Source organism: Gorilla gorilla, chromosome 1 (assembly GCF_029281585.2).
Source record: "Gorilla gorilla gorilla isolate KB3781 chromosome 1, NHGRI_mGorGor1-v2.1_pri, whole genome shotgun sequence".
Taxonomy (NCBI): domain Eukaryota; kingdom Metazoa; phylum Chordata; class Mammalia; order Primates; family Hominidae; genus Gorilla; species Gorilla gorilla.
The window spans coordinates 73641305-73661102 of record NC_073224.2 but is presented as its reverse complement, the minus strand read 5'-3'; the positions used below and the strand labels follow the sequence as shown (position 1 = coordinate 73661102).

The window sequence follows — 19798 nt, the reverse complement described above, 5'->3', positions numbered from 1 at the left end:
CTGAACTCAGGTCTCAAAATGCCCCATCCTGTGTTCTTTCTGTTATGCCGCATGGCTTTATTTTGAAGCTAATGTGTGTGCAAGTATGTTTCATGTATGTGGGGGACAGTTAATCCAACCTCCTCTAAGATCTGGGCCAGTTGAGAAATAGTCGGATATTGCTCATCCTGTCAGTTTTATTATAGAGAACGCTCAGTTGAAGAATGTGGCCTGGACACATAGCTCGCATGGGCTTTCTGCTCTTTTCCTCCCTGAATTGACCTCACCCACTTACTCCCAGATCCAGCAGCAGGACAGCGGCAGGCCCCACCCCACACAGAGGCAGAGCCCCACTGTATTGCACTGAGTGCAGGAGAGGAGAGAGGGGGGCTCCAGCCGGCAGCCAGAGAGAGACAAAGCGGAATCCAGGCCACACATGAGGAATCGCTCCTTGTCTCTCAGGGACTAGTGGGTATGAGGAAGTGAAAGTGGCAGAAGTCTCTCCTCAACACTTCTGAGAGCACAGAAGTTGCTGTTCTGTGGGTTTTGTAGGAGAGGGTTGGGATGGTTCTTGAATTAATTGGCTTAGGGAGAAAAAACTGTAAGCTCCTTGAATACAGGGATCTCTGTGTCTCCACACATTCTGTCCCCTGACGTATATAGCATAGAGCTGAGCATAGATTTGTGCCCAACAAATTCTTGTTGACCAAACTGGGATCTTCACTATAACATAGAAGTAGCAAAGTATAGATATTGTTAGAGTTAGCAAGACCCAATGTGTGAATGCATGGTGATTTTATATTTTACCCATGTGAAGACACACTGGCTGACAACCAAGCCATCCTGACCATAAGACCACACTCTGGCTTTTGCAGGGAACTGTCTGCCCCAGTGACTGCTGTCTTTTCCTCTCTGCTCAGAGCTCATTTCTCATATATTCTCTTTTGAACATATTCAAACAACCTTTTTAAACCTCCTTTCTCCCTTTCTCTTTTTTCCCCCATTTCATTGTTCATCCACTGAAGGAATTTTTTTTTCCTCTTTCTTATTCTACTCCCTGCTACATCTCTCAAACACTGTCCTCCCTTCTTCAAGTGTCTGTATCTTAACTTGGTAGATAAGTAGAAGAATAGAGCTGATGATATTCTTTCTGCGTCAAGAGTAACGTTACAGTTAATAGAGAATGAGGTTTTTTTAAAGTCTTAAAGGGCCTGGAGACCCATTTAGAAAGTTAGCATATATTTGCTTTTGTATCTTTTAATTAAGCTTTGGCTGAAGTACCAGCATTAAGAATAAATGTACTTTTTATTCAACTTTAGTTTATAGTATAAGTACAGTACTAACATACGCCGCCAGTTTTCATTGCACACAACATTTCCACAATGCACATCACGACAGGCCTTTATGAGCCAACTTATGGACCCAACTGCAGTTTGTCATTTTGGGGGAAAATACATAGTTTTCTGTTTTAGAAAAGCCTGTCTTCTTGGTTTGATGTGTACAAGGAGATTTATATCCTTTGTCAAGTTCCAAACTAAGCTGGGAATAGAGGGCATTTGTTTGCTTCATACGTATGATTTATGACCTTTGATGTGTTTGTCCCACAGGAAAAGCTTTTGACATCACCTATGTGCGTCTCAAGTTCCACACCAGCCGCCCGGAGAGCTTTGCCATTTACAAGCGCACACGGGAAGATGGGCCCTGGATTCCTTACCAGTACTACAGTGGTTCCTGCGAGAACACCTACTCTAAGGCAAACCGCGGCTTCATCAGGACAGGAGGGGATGAGCAGCAGGCCTTGTGTACTGATGAATTCAGTGACATTTCTCCCCTCACTGGGGGCAACGTGGCCTTTTCTACCCTGGAAGGAAGGCCCAGCGCCTATAACTTTGACAATAGCCCTGTGCTGCAGGTAAATTCTCACAGGTTGGCCTGAAGCCAGCTAGTTCTACAACATGCGAGGTGTGGGAAGATTATTGTAGTGGGGCTTGTGGCCCCACTTCTGAGGTACGGGGTCAGAGTAGAATACTTGAGCAACACAGACAGAGAGCTCGATTCTGCTCTCTGTGTACTATTAATAAGTGAAGGAAAGTAGTTTTGTTCCTGCTGCCTGGTTGATGTTTGTTCTTATGCACTTGCAGATCTATTCTAGGATGTAAACTTTACACATTTTTTAAAAAGTCAAACAATTTTAACGTTAGTCTCTGTACCTGAGGTGGAAACATTTTCCTTCTGACCTTTTGAAGAGAACATTTGACCTAATTACCCACATTTCTTGGATCTTTTCTTGCCTATTTTTTGATTTGACAAAATAAAATGTATTTTTTAAAATTAGCAAAGGGGAACCGTTGAAGCAAGATATTTAAGAATGCCATCTTCTTTCATTTTTACACAAGAAAATTTTGATTAGGTTTGTCTGGCACGATTGCTGATCGTTAAAGAAACTCCTCATCACCTAAAATGGATGATGTTAGTAACAGGATATGGATGTTAGTAACAGGATATTAATTTAGGTACCCATAGCACTGTACTTAAACATTGTGATAGAAACATTTTCCTGTTTGAGAAGGATTTCTTTTTTCTCTTGAATTCTACATGCATATTCCTTATACACCATAATACGGAATTCTTCTATGTTGCTCATATTTCTGCGAACTTTTCATATGTCCTGGCTATTTGATTATGGAAAAGCTGGTGAGCCTCATGCTGTACTCAGCACTTTAACACAGAATTGGAGATGCTGCTGCATGTGGCTGAAGTCAACAACCACATGGGGATAGCCTTTGTCAGTTGACTGAAACAAGAAAGTCTGATAATGGGTTTTCAAATGCTGTGTACATTATATGAAAAGCTATTGTGATTTCTAAATAGGAAATACCCCATTTTTCTAGGGTTTCTAATTTGGATCTTCTTATTCTTTCTCACCGTTATTATGTTCAGGGACTCTCTTTCTAATTGTATGGTTTTGGACAGTGACAAAAGATAAGAATATATTTTTCTGTGGGTCCAGTTGCCCCCCTTCCATTGTATTTCTGTAAGTTGCTGGGAAAGCATGAATGTGAAAGCTGTTGGTAAACTCTGAGGTTATGGTGAGCAATGAGTGTGCTTGCCAACACCTTGCAAAAAAGTGTTTCTTGCAATGGAGATAAGTTGTGTTCAAAATAAATGGCCGAGAGAATAGCTGATTTTGATAGATGAAAAAGCAGGGCCAGGTGCAGTGGCTCATGCCTGTAATACCAGCACTTTGGGAGGCGGAGGCAGGTGGATCACTTGAGGTCAGGCGTTCAAAACCCACCTGGGCAACATGGTGAAACCCTGTCTCTACTAAAAATACAAAAAAAAAAAAAAAAGTTAGTTAGGCATGGTGGCAGGTGCCTGTAATCCCAGCTACCCTGGCTGGGAGGCTGAGGCAGGAGAATCACTTGAACCCGGGAGGTGGAGGTTGCAGTGAGCAAAGATCATGCCACTGCACTCCAGCCTGGGCAACAGAGTGAGACTCCATCTCAAAAAAAAAAAAAAAAAAAAAAAAAGAAAGAAAAGAGAAAAGAAAAGAAAAAGCAGAAGACCGAATGCCCAGTGGAGAGGTGACCTACAAATACTCTTTAAGTTGATCAGCTAGCAAACATTTGCCAGACTTCTTTCTTTCCAACAGCAAATTATTGCATTTTCCTGTCCTGATGAGGCAACAGTAGAAAGAGAAAGAACAGTGTAGTCAGTAGAAAATGCAGTGATACAAAGTTGTAACTGTGGTTTTCTGGCACCTTTGCTAACTGTACACCTGGTCAGCCTGTCTTGAGCCATTTCCCCAACTGTAAGAATTGTGATGTTTGTTGCTCTTTATGCCGTAGAAACTAGTGAGACTATATGAGGTAATGAGACTATGTGTGGTAAAAATGCTATGGGTTATGACCTCGCATTTAAAAAAAAAATGCTGTGGGCATCTGCATAGACGTGGTCAGTCAGTTTCATTATGCAGTAACATGAGTTACGTGTCTCTGGATGTAAGAGCTCTGTCTCTGATATCCAGTTGCCAAGGAGGTTGAGCTAATTTGACTTTTAGCTGATCTGACAATGAGAGAGAACTCTTGCCTCTCTTCCTCTCTTCATTGCTCCCTAAACCTCCCTGCAGAAGCTGTAATCTCCCAGATGGGGAAGGAGTCCCTTCTTGGTTTCACCAATATTATAAGTATTACTAAGCATGTATTGATTTATGGTAATAATTTACATTTATTAAAGCACTTACTATAGCATACTATAATGTGACAAGCACTGTTCTAAGCCCGTTGATTTTCTACCTCAGTTAAACCTCACAGTAACCCTGTAAGGTAGATACTTTTATTGTCTCCATTTTACAGATGAGGAATCAGAGGCCCAGAAAGGACATAACTTGCCCCAAATCACACAGCTTAAGTGGCAGAACTGGGATTCAAAACCTGCAGGGTCTAGCTCCGGGGTCTGTTCTTTAAAGATGCCCATTAGGAAAAAAAAAATGGCTTAGCTTTTTGAGAAGCTCTTATTCAAAGAGAGCTGTGATAAGGTCGAAGCCTTGTAGAAGATATAATAAGCATTAAACACAGAAATATGTTTAGCTATTTACATTACAGACGACTAAAAGATTCCTACTGTTGTGGCCATGAGTAGGAGTTGTTATTGAAGTTCCAAGTTTGGATATGGTGAAATCGTCGTCTCTTTTCCTTTCTAATTATACTTGAAGGCTTTGTGGAGATTAGCTTTTATGAGCTCTCCATGTTGTTCTATATGCCAGGTATTTGGTGTGGCTTAAGGCAGTGGTTCCAAATCAGAGCTGTGCCTCCCAGACTCACCTGGAGCCTTCTGAAAACATAGATGTCTGCACCTCTGCACTTGCTTGTTACGTCTCCAAAGGTGATTTTGTTGTGCAGTCCCTAGGAAAGACTTAAAATGGAAATGCTGTCTTTGAGTGGTTATATGTAATACACCACCCCAAAACCTAATGGTTTTAGATAACTGTGATTTATGATTTCTCATGATTCTGTGTTAGCCTGGGTCACTCACCTGACAGGTCAGCTGGGGCCTGGGTTCTCTGACTCCATGTGGTCTTTTATCATCAGGAAGCTTGACCAGGATTTACACCACAGCGGAAGTGATCTGGGAGGGTGAGTCCCTGTGCACAAGTACTTGTCAGCCTCTGCTTATGTCACATTTGTTGATGTACCCTCGGCTGAAACCAGTCACACACCCAAGCCTAGAGTCAGCAGAGAAAGAGACTGCACTGGTTGTGGGCCCTAGCAGACATGATTCACTGGGATCATTAGTATAGCATTCTACCACACATGTAAACATCTGCCTAAAATTAGCTCAGTGTAAGGGCTTAGATCTCATAAAACCTAGGGAAAAACTCTACAGCCCCCATGCTTGTCCTCTGCCATTATGGTACACCTACCAACTTGATAAGTTGTGGTTTCTTCAAATTCAGTCATTCACTTAGCAAATAATAGTTTGCATACCTACTGCATGGTAGGGAAATGGCAGTGGACAAAATAGAAATTTCCTGCCCTCATGGTACTTACAGTGTGGTGGGAAGGGAAAGGTGTGTGTGGAAAAAGACAATGTAAATAAAATGAGAGTGGGAAATAGGGAGTTGGGTAGTGGTAGCAATGTTAGATAAGGTGGCCAGGGAAGGCCTCAGAGAGAAGGTGATATTGTGGGGAGGGTCAAGACAAACACAGACAACATCCTGTTGGTTCAAGCCTAAGTAATGATTTATTAGCGAGTACTTGAGCATCTCCCTCAGATCTGTCAGTAGGGGATTGGGTTGGCAGGGAGGAATAGATGCTATAAAATGGGCAGGGGTGGCCAGGTGTGGTGGCTCACGCCTGTAATCCCAGCACTTTGGGAGGCCGAGGCGGGTGTATCACGAGGTCAGGAGATCGAGACCATCCTGGCTAACACGGTGAAACCCTGTCTCTACTAAAAATACAAAAAATTAGCTGGGCGTGGTGGTGGGCGCCTGTAGTCCCAGCTACTCGGGAGGCTGAGGCAGGAGAATGGTGTGAACCCAAGAGGTGGAGCTTGCAGTGAGCTGAGATCACGCCACTGCACTCCAGCCAGGGCGACAGAACAAGACTCCGTCTCAAAAAAAAAAAAGGGCAGGGGCAGGCAATGACCAGCATCTCTGATCCAAGTGTGGTGCCCCATGAGCTCTAAGCTGGTATCCCTTACTGGATTTGGGGTGCAGATACAGGATGGAGGGAAGGGGCATGTGTATCAAGTCCCTAATGTATGCTGCACGTTATATTTTATTTAAACCTCTCAGCAGCCTTGCAAAGAAATTAGTTATTATCCTTGTTTTTGGAGACTCCGAGTAGTAAAGTAACAAATTAAAGAAGGGAAGAGTCAAGAAGGAGAAAAATATTAGAAAATTAAAGAAGTCATTGAGTATTATAATAGATTTAGTGCTAGAAGGGGGCGTAAGTTAAATGATAAGTTAGTGATTTAGAACATTTTGTCACATTTATATCATTTTCGGTCCCTCCACTTCTCTTTTATGTTTCTATTTTTGCTTCCTGACAGGAATGGGTAACTGCCACTGACATCAGAGTAACTCTTAATCGCCTGAACACTTTTGGAGATGAAGTGTTTAACGATCCCAAAGTTCTCAAATCCTATTATTATGCCATCTCTGATTTTGCTGTGGGTGGCAGGTAAGTAAACTATTAAATTAGTCTTGAAAGTGTTTGGAGCTTTTGCATAGAGGTGAATCTAGCAACTTGTTTACAACTATGTTAATACCGTTGTTAGATGTTTTCTTTACCAAGAATAGGAGCAGCAGTCCTTCCTGTGTGATAATGCTTAGCTGAAAAGACAGACAGCAGCCTAGGATATTTTCACTGTGAGATCTTGTTGTTGTTCTGGAAACTAAGCATGTAGGTTTTCCAAAACCTTGTCAAATCCACACACTTAGTGAATTCTTATTGACAATTTAAGTGCAAAGACACTGTGAAGCACTTGAGGAAGGGTAATACTCACCTTATCCTATGGAGAAGTCCTGACCTTCTCGGATCTTACACATGAACAGGGTAGGCAATGTATGAATATGTGAAAACTGAAATACTTGTAATCACCTGTTTTTAAAAAATTGATAAAGCAGCAGTAGAAAAGATGCCACATATCAAGAATGATCCAAAACTGCCAGGCTAGAGAAGCAGATGGCATCTAAGCTGGGTCTTGAAAGCTTTGGATAAGGAAGGAGAGGATGCCTTGGTTGGATGCAAGAGGATGGACATGTCGTAAACAGAAGTTTGGAGACGGGAGAGTATAAACACATTTAACTGAAGGAAAATCTCTTAAATTTGTAGAGTTGTAAACCAGAAAGATAGTTTTGTGGCCAGAGACCTTAAACAGCAGGTGAAGAATCTTGGACTTACCTCCCTGTGTTAGACCATGAGATCCCAAAAGCAGAAAACTTATTTTTGTTTACATTGTTTCCGGTATGGGATTGGTGCTTAGTGAAAGTTGATGGGAACTGTACCCAATGAGAAATCAGGCAGAATTTTTGGAGTAGGACTCTGGTAAGAAAACAGTGGGCCAGGAGGATTAATGTGCAAACAGGGTAAAAATAGTGTACAATTGAGGGAATTTATATTCTTGTTATGATGCTGGATTAGGCAACAAATACATGACATTAAGCTGGTGGCAGCAGAATGGAAAGGAACATATAGATGCATTTTATTGTGAAGGAAACGTTACCAGGACTTCAGTCAAAGGTCCTTTTAAGATTTAGTGATCAGGAGAATGGTTGGTAACAAAATAAAGAAGATGAGCTAAACTGAAGAGTTTGGTTATACATATGTAAAATTTCAGGTCATGGGGGCCATCAAAGTTTGTGCAGCAGTCAAGGATAAGAGCTTGAGAGAAGATGAGAGCTGGAGATCTAAATTTGGGACTCGTCCTGCCACACTATCAGTGATTCTGAAGTATTTTAGTGTATCAGTGAATGGTAGTTGAAGCTATGAGACTGATTGCTGTCATTAAGGAAGCAAGTGAGGGGAACATTATGACTCCATGGTGCACATTAGTATTGATGGGAATTTCCATGAGTCCTTAATTTGTTATCATACTTGCATCTAGGGGATCTTTCAGGGATTCTTGCTGCAGACAACCTCAGGGGATATTAGTCTGACTACCAAACATCCATATGGGGGTGAGGTATCTAATGTGTCTCACCTCCTTTAGGTCGGAATACTTTAAAATCATTATGGCAGATAATTGCTGATGTTCATCAACTTATTTTGTGGTTTTGCAATCCTGAGCACATAAATAAAGCACTCCTTGATCTTCCCAGTAACCTTATGAAATAGGCATTATCATCATCCCTGTTTTACAGGCGAGGCACAGAGGTTAAGTTACATTGGTAAGTGACAGGGAACGGTTTCAAACCCAGGCAGCCTGGCTTCAGAGTCCATGCTTTTCTGAACCACTACATTCTGCTACCTCTTGACACACAGGTTTGACTTCAGGAATTGATCCTACAGATAGCCTCAGAAATTGTTAGGGACTTTCTTTTCATGTCCGGTTAATCCCTACCCCTGTTAAGTAAAGCTACCTTGTTTAATTTTTTTTCATCCTTAAAAATTCAGACATCCATTACTTAATCTTGCTCAGTTCCTCAATTTACACTTTTGAATGGTAAAACTTCTTTGTGTACATAGTTTTTCTGTGTGCATTTCTGGGACTTTGCAGCTGTTCCATTTTTTGGAGTATCTCTTCTCTCCCCAGATGTAAATGTAATGGACACGCAAGCGAGTGTATGAAGAACGAATTTGATAAGCTGGTGTGTAATTGCAAACATAACACATATGGAGTAGACTGTGAAAAGTGTCTTCCTTTCTTCAATGACCGGCCGTGGAGGAGGGCAACTGCGGAAAGTGCCAGTGAATGCCTGCGTGAGTGCCCCATGGCATCAGTCTGTCGGTTGTCTTAAGGACTTCCAAGGGTGGAAGAAGGAATGGGTGACTTTCTTTTATTCCTCCTTGAAAGGAAAGCTCTGAAAGGCCAGCTTTTTGTGTAATTTGAGTAGTATTCAAGTCAGAGGAAAGTCATAGATGAGGGCAATTCACTGTAAAGGCAAACTGAGGGTTTTGTGTTTCCTTCATGAACACATGTCCCAGAGTTGGAGCAGCATCTGCAAGGTTTAGAAATTTGTTTGGATCCAAATACTGGGCCAGTGTAGTCTACTCCAGAATATGGTTTCTCTAGTCGTATTTGTTCCCCTTTAAAATACTATTATTTTTATCAATGCTCAGGCATCCAAGGTAATTAACATGTATCAAATATAATGAGTTCTAGGCTAAGAAGGCCATTCCAAGATTATTTCTTTTTTCTTTTCTTTTTTTTTTTGAGACTGAGTCTCACTCTGTCACCTAGGCTGGAGTGAGTGATCTCAACTCACTGCAACTTCCACCTCCTGGGTTCAGGTGATTGTCTTGCCTCAGCCTCCTGAGTAGCTGGGATTACAGGTGCGTGCCACCATGCCCAGCTAATTTTTGTGTTTTTAGTAGAGACGGGGTTTCACCATGTTGGCCAGGCTGGTCTCGAACTCCTGACCTCAGGTGATCCACCTACCTTGGCCTCCTAAAGTGCTGGGATTACAGGTGGGAGCCACTGCACCTGGCCGCACAAGATTTTTTCTCAAAACTATTTTTTCTTTATCTCACTAAAGAGTACAACGGGGAGAATTTTCCCACTCCCCTGATGGAGAGGTGGGTAGCTTTGGGAAGAAGAATAGGTCCTAGTATTCCTAGAAAAAGGTAAAAATGAAAAAAAGGTAAAATGAAAAAACTGAAAACATTGTTTATCCCTTCATAATGTCATGGTTTATTCTGAACAGATAGAGAAATAAATCTCAGGAGAAAGGAACCTTTTAATCATGATTTTAAAGCAGCAATAATTTTCTTATGTCCTTACAAATATTGTTTATCATATTCTGTTAAGAATAAAGAGAAAAAGAAGATACTCTTAACTTGCAGAAATTATTGGCAGAGGCTGGGAATGGTGGCTAACGCCTGTAATTTCAGCACTTTGGGAGGCCTATGGGTTTGGATCACCTGAGGTCAGGAGTTCGAGACCAGCCTGGCCAACATGGTGAAACCCCGTCTCTACTAAAAATACAAAAATTAGCCAGGTGTGGTGGTGCACGCCTGTAATCACAGCTACTCACTTGGGAAGCTGAGGCAGGAGAATTGCTTGAACCTGGGAGGCGGAGGTTGCAGTGAGTCAAGATTGCACCACTGCACTCCAGCCTGGGCAACAGAGTGAGACTCCGTCTCAAAAAACAAAAACAAACAAACAAAAAAATTATTGGCAGAAACCCCGAGAAGGGACCACTATCTTAACTCACGACTATTTCCACTGAACTGCTGAGAGGAGATTTTCTTATTCTTCTTTTCAACAAATCCTAAGATTTGCAAGTAAAATTTACAGCCTCCTCTAACATTTGTAAGCACTTGCTTGACCTTCTTTAATTCCATTACTGAACTGTAATATTCAGTGTTGGAAGCTCTACAATAAAGGCTGGTACAAGAATGAAATACTCCTAATATGTGGCATCTAAATAAATGGACATGTGTGCTTGAAAAGCATTCTGCTTAATAATGTCGTATTTTGAGTCTATCCAGGAAGTTACTTAAAGAACCAAACGTTGCCAATTCACCTCTAGCAAATGAACTGAGTACTGTCGCTAAAGGACTTTGATGAGGAACTAAGTCAATTTGCTTTTCTCGTTGGTCCCTTCAGCACTGTGACACTTCAAAGAGTGACATTTCTGGATGTTGTGACAATACTACATTAATTGTCAGGATGCTAGGGCTAGGGAAGAGAACTACCTTCTCTCAAGGAGGGAGCCATGGCATTTGCTTTAGCTGTAGGTTTGGACAGTGTGGACAGTGGTGTTATTCTGCTTCACCGTCTCAGAACATCAGATCTTCAGGTGGGTTGGGCTTGGTGGATTGAGGGGTAAGCTAGGGCGTCTTGAGGGAAGAGAAATAGCTAATGAAGGAAGGAAAAGGGCACTTGAAAACTAACTTAACAAAACTCTAATTTTTGGTGGCAATAACTCAAGTTTCTAAAAAAGTTTTCAATTGTAATACTGTACTATGAAATAACTGATCATAAGAAAGAGAGAAAAAGAACAAAAGGGGCTGAGTATGGTGGCTCACACTTGCAATCCCAGCACTTTGGGAGGCCAAGGTGGGAGACTCATTTGGGACCAACCTGGGCAATATAGTGAAACCCTGTCTCTGCAAAAATAAAATGATTAGCAAGCCATGGTGGCATGTGCCTGTACTCCCAGCTACGTGGCAGGATGAGGCAGAAGGATCACTTGAGCCTGGGAGTTTGAGACCAGTCTGAGCAACAGAGCAAGACCTTGTCTCTGCAAAAATTTTTTTAAAAATTAGCTGAGTATAGTGGCACAGACCTGTAGTCCCAGCTACTTGGGAGGCTAAGGCAGGAGGAGGATCACGTGAGCTCAGGAATTTGAGGCTGCAATGAGTTATGGTGACACCACTGCACTCCAGAGTGAGACCCTGTCTCCAAAAAACAAACAAATCAAAATGTGTTCATGATCTTGGTTAGAAGAAGTCTGCATTAAAAAAGAAAAATATATTCCAAAAAAGATGTGTTCGAATATTTTTTTTAAACATCCTGTTCAATTTGAAACCAAATAAAACTTCTTTTTATTTACTCAAGATACTGTCTACATTTTGGGAAGAATCAATAACTCAGAAAAAAATCTTTTTATTATAAATATAGTAAGGAATTTTTGTGACTACAGATACTTGGTCTTGAAATATGGTTGTGCCCTGCAGGGAATATAGCTACTCAACAGATCACCCATTTGGAGTTGAGGCTTCCCTGTACATGGATGTTTCTGGAGGATCTAGATTTCTTTTTAATTCTGCTTTCATCTGTCGTGGCACTAATTTTGACCCATAAGTCTCAAGTTACCCCAGTCTAGATATATAAATAATCTGGCACTTTGGAAGTTAGTGTCTTAATGTATTTGACTCATCTGAGGCCTAAAAAGTTAAGGTAAATTGAAGCCTGCATATAAAATGGCACTTTGTTTTTGGAGTTGATACTAGAATAAAGGCTAAAGATTCAGGAGAATTATAATTTGACTTGACTTTTACTTGTATATGAACAATTACGTGGAGGCAGATTATTTTCTAAGTACGAGAATTCCTTGTATCTTATGATGGTGCTGTTTTTTAGAGGGAGGAACATTTCTTTATCATCTGGCTGTATATACCCTTTATTGACATCCTGTTGGGTTTTGTTGGTGGTGGTTTTTTGTTTGTTTGTTTTTGAGACAGAGTTTTAGCTCTTGTCACCCAGGCTGGTGCCCAGTGGCGTGATCTCAGCTCACTGCAACCTCCGCCTCTCAGGCTCAAGCGATTCTCTTGCCTCAGCCTACCGAGTGGCTGGGATTACAGGCATCTGCTACCACACCCGGCTAATTTTTTGTATTTTTAGTAGAGATGGGGTTTCACCGTGTTGGCCAGGCTGGTCTCAAACTCATGACCTCAGGTGATCTGCCTGCCTCAGCCTTCCAGAGTGCTGGGATTATAGGCATGAGCCACTGCACCTGACCTTCTTGTTGTTGTTAATGAACAGTGCATCTGGTAATCATTCTTAGTCTACCACCATCTGTCTGTCTCAGAGATGTGGGAAATTATGTTTGGTTTTAAGTCTTAAAATGCTCTTCTTAAAGGTACCCAGATCTGATGTAACTCGTGTGTTTTGACTGACAGCCTGTGATTGCAATGGTCGATCCCAGGAATGCTACTTCGACCCTGAACTCTATCGTTCCACTGGCCATGGGGGCCACTGTACCAACTGCCAGGATAACACAGATGGCGCCCACTGTGAGAGGTGCCGGGAGAACTTCTTCCGCCTTGGCAACAATGAAGCCTGCTCTTCATGCCACTGTAGTCCTGTGGGTAAGTGACAGGAAGATGGATTGAAAGACAAAATGATAGTTCCGTGGACCCCCAGAAAGGAAAGCTTTGTTTCCAAGGCATTTGGACAACTAAATGTGGAGATGTATACATTATTGTAACACAGAAATGAGTCAAGATCTGTCTCTACCCCATGCCTCCACCTTTGTTAACCAAGTTGAACTTTCAGATGAGTTTCTGGTGTGTAAGAGGGGGGTGGTGGCCTGAGTAATGGTTCTGCAAATAATTAGCAACAGGATCATAGAGACAATTTGAACTTTGACTGTAAAAGGTTAACTGCTTTGTGAGTTCTTCCTTGTTAATGATTTTGTTTAGTCTAATCTCCTTAGAGTGCTGAAATATTCTTAGCATGTTTGTGTGTGTACAGAGATGCACAGCATTCTTAGTCTAGCCCATTCTTCAAGAGTTTAACCTTTATATTTGTCATTTAGGCCTATATATCCTTAAATTCTAGACATGGGCCTTAAGGGGCTGTGATCACCCACAGAGAAGTAACTGATCTTGTGTGCAGTGTTTCATTGGGTACAAAGTGATTTTCAACATTGATGAGTAAATTCATCTTAGCATGTGTCTAGAAACTTAAAATCCCATGACTTAAAGGGTCATGATTTTGAGAAAGTTCTGATTTAAAATTTGGTTTTTATTACCTTTGTGACCATCAGGAGATTGCATACTGGTTCTCAGGCATTGCTTTGAATTACCAGTTATCTTTCTTTAACACATTGATTTTACTTACGTATCTGGTCGAATTTTTGTTTGACAATAGGCATTTTACATTTTAGGCTCTCTAAGCACACAGTGTGATAGTTACGGCAGATGCAGCTGTAAGCCAGGAGTGATGGGGGACAAATGTGACCGTTGCCAGCCTGGATTCCATTCTCTCACTGAAGCAGGATGCAGGTAAAATATTTTCAAAGCCAGAAGAAGGGGGCAGAATCTATATATAGTCAACACATATTAATAGATCTTATGGCTTATTGGCAGCAGGGTAAACATTTTTTCTGTAATAATTGTCAACAAGACTGAGGACTAGCTGTAATGGTGAGCCACAAGGGGTTTGGCTTGTACAGAGAGTAAGCAGAGTTTTAATGGGATGACTATCTTAAACTGAAACCAAATATAAAAATGACTTTAGGCTCACACCTGTAATCCCAACACTTTGGGAGGCCAAGGTGGCTGGATCACGAGGTCAGGAGATCAAGACCATGGTGAAACCCTGTCTATACTAAAAATACAAAAAAAATTAGCCAGGCGTGGTGGCGGGCAGCAGTAGTCCCAGCTACTCGGGAGGCTGAGGCAGGAGAATGGCGTGAACCTGGGAGGCGGAGCTTGCAGTGAGCTGAGATCGCGCCACTGCACTCCAGCGTGGGTGACAGAGCGAGACTCTGTCTCAAAAAAAAAAAAAAAAAAATGACTTTAGGGTCCATTTTGTTCTATGTGTATTTCTTTTAAAAAAATCTGTTGGCTGGGCGCCTGTGGCTCACGCCTGTAATCCCAGCACTTTGGGAAGCTGAGGCAGGCGGATCACAAGGTCAAGAGATCAAGACCATCCTGGCCAACATTTTGAAACCCTGTCTCTACCAAAAATACAAAAATTAGCTGGGTGTGGTGGTGTGCGCCTGCAGTCCCAGCTACTCGGGAGGCTGAGGCAGGAGAATCTCTTGAACCCTGGCTGAGGTTGCAGTGAGCTGAGATGGCGCCACTGCACTCCAGCCTGGGCGACAGTGTGAGACTCTGTCTCAAAAAAAAAAAAAAATCTGTTAACATGTAAAACAAAGGGCTGACTTGAAGAGTGGATGTTTTCTCCCTTCTCTGATTGTTTTATCCATGTTTCATTGAATAGGCCATGCTCTTGTGATCCCTCTGGCAGCATAGATGAATGTAATGTTGAAACAGGAAGATGTGTGTGCAAAGACAATGTCGAAGGCTTCAATTGTGAAAGGTAGTGCATTCTTTCTCTAGCTGCATTGTGTTTTCTGTTACCAAATTTCAAGTAAAAAAAAAAGTAACTGATTGTGTCTTAATCTTTTTCAGATGCAAACCTGGATTTTTTAATCTGGAATCATCTAATCCTCAGGGTTGCACACCCTGCTTCTGCTTTGGGCATTCTTCTGTCTGTACAAATGCTGTTGGCTACAGTGTTTATTCTATCTCCTCTACCTTTCAGATTGGTAATTTAGACCTTATCCCCCAACCTGTTAGAACTGTGAGATTACACTTAAAATATTTTTAAAAATAAAATCAGTGACTCTTTGAGGGCTTTTTGATGGTTGGCAACACTTTGTATTATTTAGCATGCATAGTTTTTGTAGTTTGGCCTTTTAATTTAATGAAAATGTACTTTTGGCTTTAGAATTTATCTCAATGAATAGTGATTACAAATGTTATATAAATAGTAATAAAGTAAAATATAGTTTGAGTGGTATAGCATATATTGGTACTGTTGTAGGATCCATTTATTCAAAAAGGTTTATTGATGCCTTTCTGTATACAAGGTGTGGTCTTACACATTTTTATGATACATAGAGGACCTGAATTCAGGATGTTTACAGTGTAAAGTGCTTGTGTTTTCCTTCTCTACCTGCAGATGAGGATGGGTGGCATGTGGAACAGAGAGATGGCTCTGAAGCATCTCTCGAGTGGTCCTCTGAGAGGCAAGATATCGCCGTGATCTCAGACAGCTACTTTCCTCGGTACTTCATTGCTCCTGGTAAGTAAGGCTAGAAAGCAGTCTGACCTGCTGTGTGCCTCTGTTTAGTCTCAGTCTCACATTCTTGCCCACCATTGTGTCTGTATTCCAGCAAAGTTCTTGGGCAAGCAGGTGTTGAGTTATGGTCAGAACCTCTCCTTCTCCTTTCGAGTGGACAGGCGAGATACTCGCCTCTCTGCAGAAGACCTTGTGCTTGAGGGAGCTGGCTTAAGAGTATCTGTTCCCTTGATCGCTCAGGGCAATTCCTATCCAAGTGAGACCACTGTGAAGTATGTCTTCAGGTAAGATAGACTTCTTTGTAAAGTGAGACTTGACGAACATTGTGAAAGTGGTGTCTTTATTTAAGTTTAACTGGCCTCTAGATGTATTTTAAAGAAAAACTTCTGGGTTATTGTGGTGATTTTGTAAAAGGAAGCCTTCCTTTCTTTACCTTTATCTTTTCCAATTGTACTACCAAACCAATAGTCTTATTTTTTATTTGATTTGATTGTTAGAGCATTGCATTGTTGGGGCATAAATGAATAAGAAATATTTCCCCAACATCCAGAATTATCCTTACAGAGGTTAATGTGGCCCTTTCTTTCTCTCCAGGCTCCATGAAGCAACAGATTACCCTTGGAGGCCTGCTCTTACCCCTTTTGAATTTCAGAAGCTCCTAAACAACTTGACCTCTGTCAAGATACGTGGGACATACAGTGAGAGAAGTAAGTTATGATATAATTTAGGAGAGTTGTTTAAAAAGATGATTGGTTAGAAAGATTCATGATAATGCAAAAGTTTCTCTTTCCTAATAACACTGAGAAGTGTATAACAACTCACATTATACATGAATTATATATAAAGACAATGCATTTTTTAACGGCTTTCAAGGACCTGGAAAAAATTTGGTAAAATTAGTAAATAGTATTATTTACTAATTGATTACTCAATTGATCAGTAGGTCAATTGAGGTTACAATGTATATAAATAGATTTTCTAAAAAATCTAATTATAGGCTAGGCACAGTTGCTTACACCTGTAATCCTAGCACTTTGGGAAGCTGAGGTGAGCAGATCACTTGAGGCCAGGAGTTTGAGACCAGCCTGGCCAACATGGTGAAACCCCGTCTCTATTAAAAATACAAAAATTAGCCAGGTGGGGTGGCGAAAGCCTGTAATCCCAGCTACTTGGGTGGCTGAGGGATGAGATTCGCTTAAACCCGGGAGGCAGTGGTTGCAGTGAGCTGAGCTCATGCCACTGCATTCCAGCCTGGGCGACAGAATGAGAATCTGTCTCAGAAAAAAAAAAAAAATCTGATTATAATTCTACTGGCTCAAGTTGCCTCATCTTCATTTCTTTTTATTTACTGTTGTGTAATTATAATTTATAATTTGAGCCATTGGTTAAATTATTAAAAGTCATAAATTATTGAATGATTTTGTTATAATTTTAGGTGAACAAGAGTTTAAGACTTAAAAAAAATTTTTTTTGAGACGGAGTCTTGCTCTGTCACCCAGGCTGTGGTGCAATAGCATGATCTCGGCTCACTGCAACCTCCGCCTCCTGGTTCAAGCAATTCTCCTGCTCAGCCTCCCAAGTAGCTGGGATTACCGGCACGCCCCACCACACCCAGCTAATTTTTGTATTTTTAGTAGAGATGGGGTTTTACCATATTGGCCAGGCTGATCTCAAACTCCTGACCTCAGGTGATCCGCCTGCCTCGGCCTCCCAAAGTGCTGGGATTACAGGCATGAGCCCCTGCACCCGGCCAAAATTTTTTTTCTTAAAAAAAAGTTTTAAACAAGGACCTTTTTCTCTAGCAAGGTACAGCTGTTTGGGGAGGTGGAGTTAGTGATGATGTGGTATTGGGAGAGGCATCTGCAGCTTAGATGTGTTGATTTTTGAAATGCCTGCATGAATATCCAGATAAAAATGGCTTATAAGTAGTTAGAAATATGAATCTGGGGCTTAGGAAGAGATTAGGACTAGCGATCCAGATTTAGAAGGTTGTCAACATATGGGCAATAATTTTTAAACTTGGAAATATGACAGAAAATATAGATGGGAAAGAAGGATGGAATCCTGGAAACAGTTAAGTCCATGCTCTAAGACCCAAGGGCAACATGGCGAAACCACATCTCTACTAAAAAGTACAAAAATTAGCAGAGTATGGTAGTGCATGCCTGTAGTCCCAGCTTCTCGGGAGGCTGAGGTGAGAGGATCACGTGCACTCAGGAGGTCAAGGCTGCAGTGAGTGGTAATTGTGCCACTGCACTCCAGCCTGGACAATGAGTGTGACCCTGTCTCAAAAAAAAGTAAAAAAATAAATAAGAGCCAAGGGAGAAAAAGAATTTTAAGAAAGAGAAACAATTAACAAGTTTAGGAAGCTAGCATCGTTGGGTTTTGGATTGGTGATTCCTTAATCGCTGCTGAGTTTTTGTTTTTAAGAAGTGTTAAAACTGTCCAGGCGTGGTAACTCATGCCTGTAATTCCAGTACTTTGGGAGGCTGAGGCAGGAGGATTGCTTGAGGCTAGGTGTTCAAGACCAGCCTGGGCAACATAGCAAGATTCTGTCTCTATAAATCAAAAAAATTAGCTGGGCATGGTGGCACACACCTGTGGTCCTAGCTACCTCGGAGGCTGAGGGCAGGAGGATGCATGAACCCAAGAGGTCGAGCTCGCAGTGAGCTGTGATCATGCCGTTGCACACCAGCCTGAGTTTACAGAGTGGATGTATCTCAAAAAAAAAAAAAAAAAAAAAAGGTGGCGGGGTGGTGTTGAAACTGAAACATCACAGTGCTTTAAGAAGTAATTTGAAGTTGAGTAAGTAAAATAAAGAATGTTCAGTTAAGAAGTTTGGCTATAAGGAAAAGACATGGACTATAATTTGGGAGTAGGAGCAAGATTGAAGAAAGAGTATTTTTAGAATGGGGAGACTGAAGGATGTTTAGAATTGGAAGCACAGTAACCAGTAAAGCCATATCTCATGACCTAACTAGGCAAGATAAACCTGTAAACATACTAAAAGTAGTACATTTAGGGCAGTAATGGAGGTGTCCTTCAGCCTTAGGTGGTTAATTTTCAAATGAATTTTATAAACAGCAAGTGCTATTTCATAACATGAAAAATACGCTTTAAGCATAAGACTGCAAAACACTAGAGTGGAATGGAGATTACAGGGAAATATGATGATGTTACTGAGGCCTATACCTCTCTGATAAAATGTTCCTGTTGATGCTTGTATCAGGGGCACCACTGGATTGGATCAACCATTGGTCTAAGGCAATATAAGGTTTCCTCTGATTTCTTATAGAAATGGAAAAGCATTGAGCTTTGGAGTAATTGTATACTTGTAAGAAGTAACCCTGAGTATTAGAACTTTACTTGAGAGTTTTTGTTTTTTGTTTTTTGGGGGGTTTTTTGGCTGTTTTACAGAGGGCAGAAATTATATAACCTGAGTATTACCTGTTGACAGGTACTTTCCCTTCTGTCTTATCCTTGAACTCTGTAGTGCCTGCTTTTGTAGCAAAAGAATGAAAACACTCCTTAATGGCTGTAGACGTAAACTCTTCTTTCCCCCCCACACTCTTGTTCATATCTCTTCTCACTCCAAATGATTGTCTGATGCTTTTCATTTTTCACATTGGTGGGGACTGTAAAATTCAGCAAATCTAGGGGTACATGTGTGTGTTTTAAAAAAAATAAGTTTGGGCCGGGCATGGTGGCTCAAGCCTGTAATCCCAGCACTTTGGGAGGCCAAGGTGGGCTGATCACCTAAGGTCAGGAGTTCGAGACCAGCCTGGCCAACATGGTGAAACCCTGTCTCTTCTAAAAAAAAAAAATACAAAAATTAGCCGGGCATGGTGGCACGCGCCTGTAATCCCAGCTGCTTGGGAGGCTGAGACAGGAGAATTGCTTGAACCCAGGAGGCAGAGGTTGCAGTGAGTCGAGATTGCACCACTGCACTCCAGCCTGGGAGACGGAGTGAGACTCCATCTCAATAAATAAATATATATATAAACAAACAAATTAATTAATAAATAAAATAAAAGTTTGCTATACCACCACTCCAGATACTTAGCACTCAGTACCACATGATTGTTCTAAATGCTGTTTTCTAATTCTCTTCTGC

At 41.4% G+C, this 19798-nt stretch overlaps 1 protein-coding gene across 1 annotated transcript in view; it reads left to right on the top strand.

The window, feature by feature from the left end:
- The window catches only part of LAMC1 (laminin subunit gamma 1), a 124764-nt gene that overhangs the window by 80884 nt on the left and 24082 nt on the right, over positions 1-19798 (top strand). Inside the window, exons 2-11 of the mRNA XM_004028025.5 lie at positions 1587-1891; positions 6532-6662; positions 8737-8903; positions 12771-12959; positions 13760-13877; positions 14821-14919; positions 15012-15148; positions 15565-15687; positions 15779-15968; positions 16279-16391. Coding sequence (XP_004028074.4) covers positions 1587-1891; positions 6532-6662; positions 8737-8903; positions 12771-12959; positions 13760-13877; positions 14821-14919; positions 15012-15148; positions 15565-15687; positions 15779-15968; positions 16279-16391 — 1572 coding nt within the window. The remainder of the gene's footprint in view (positions 1-1586; positions 1892-6531; positions 6663-8736; positions 8904-12770; positions 12960-13759; positions 13878-14820; positions 14920-15011; positions 15149-15564; positions 15688-15778; positions 15969-16278; positions 16392-19798) is intronic.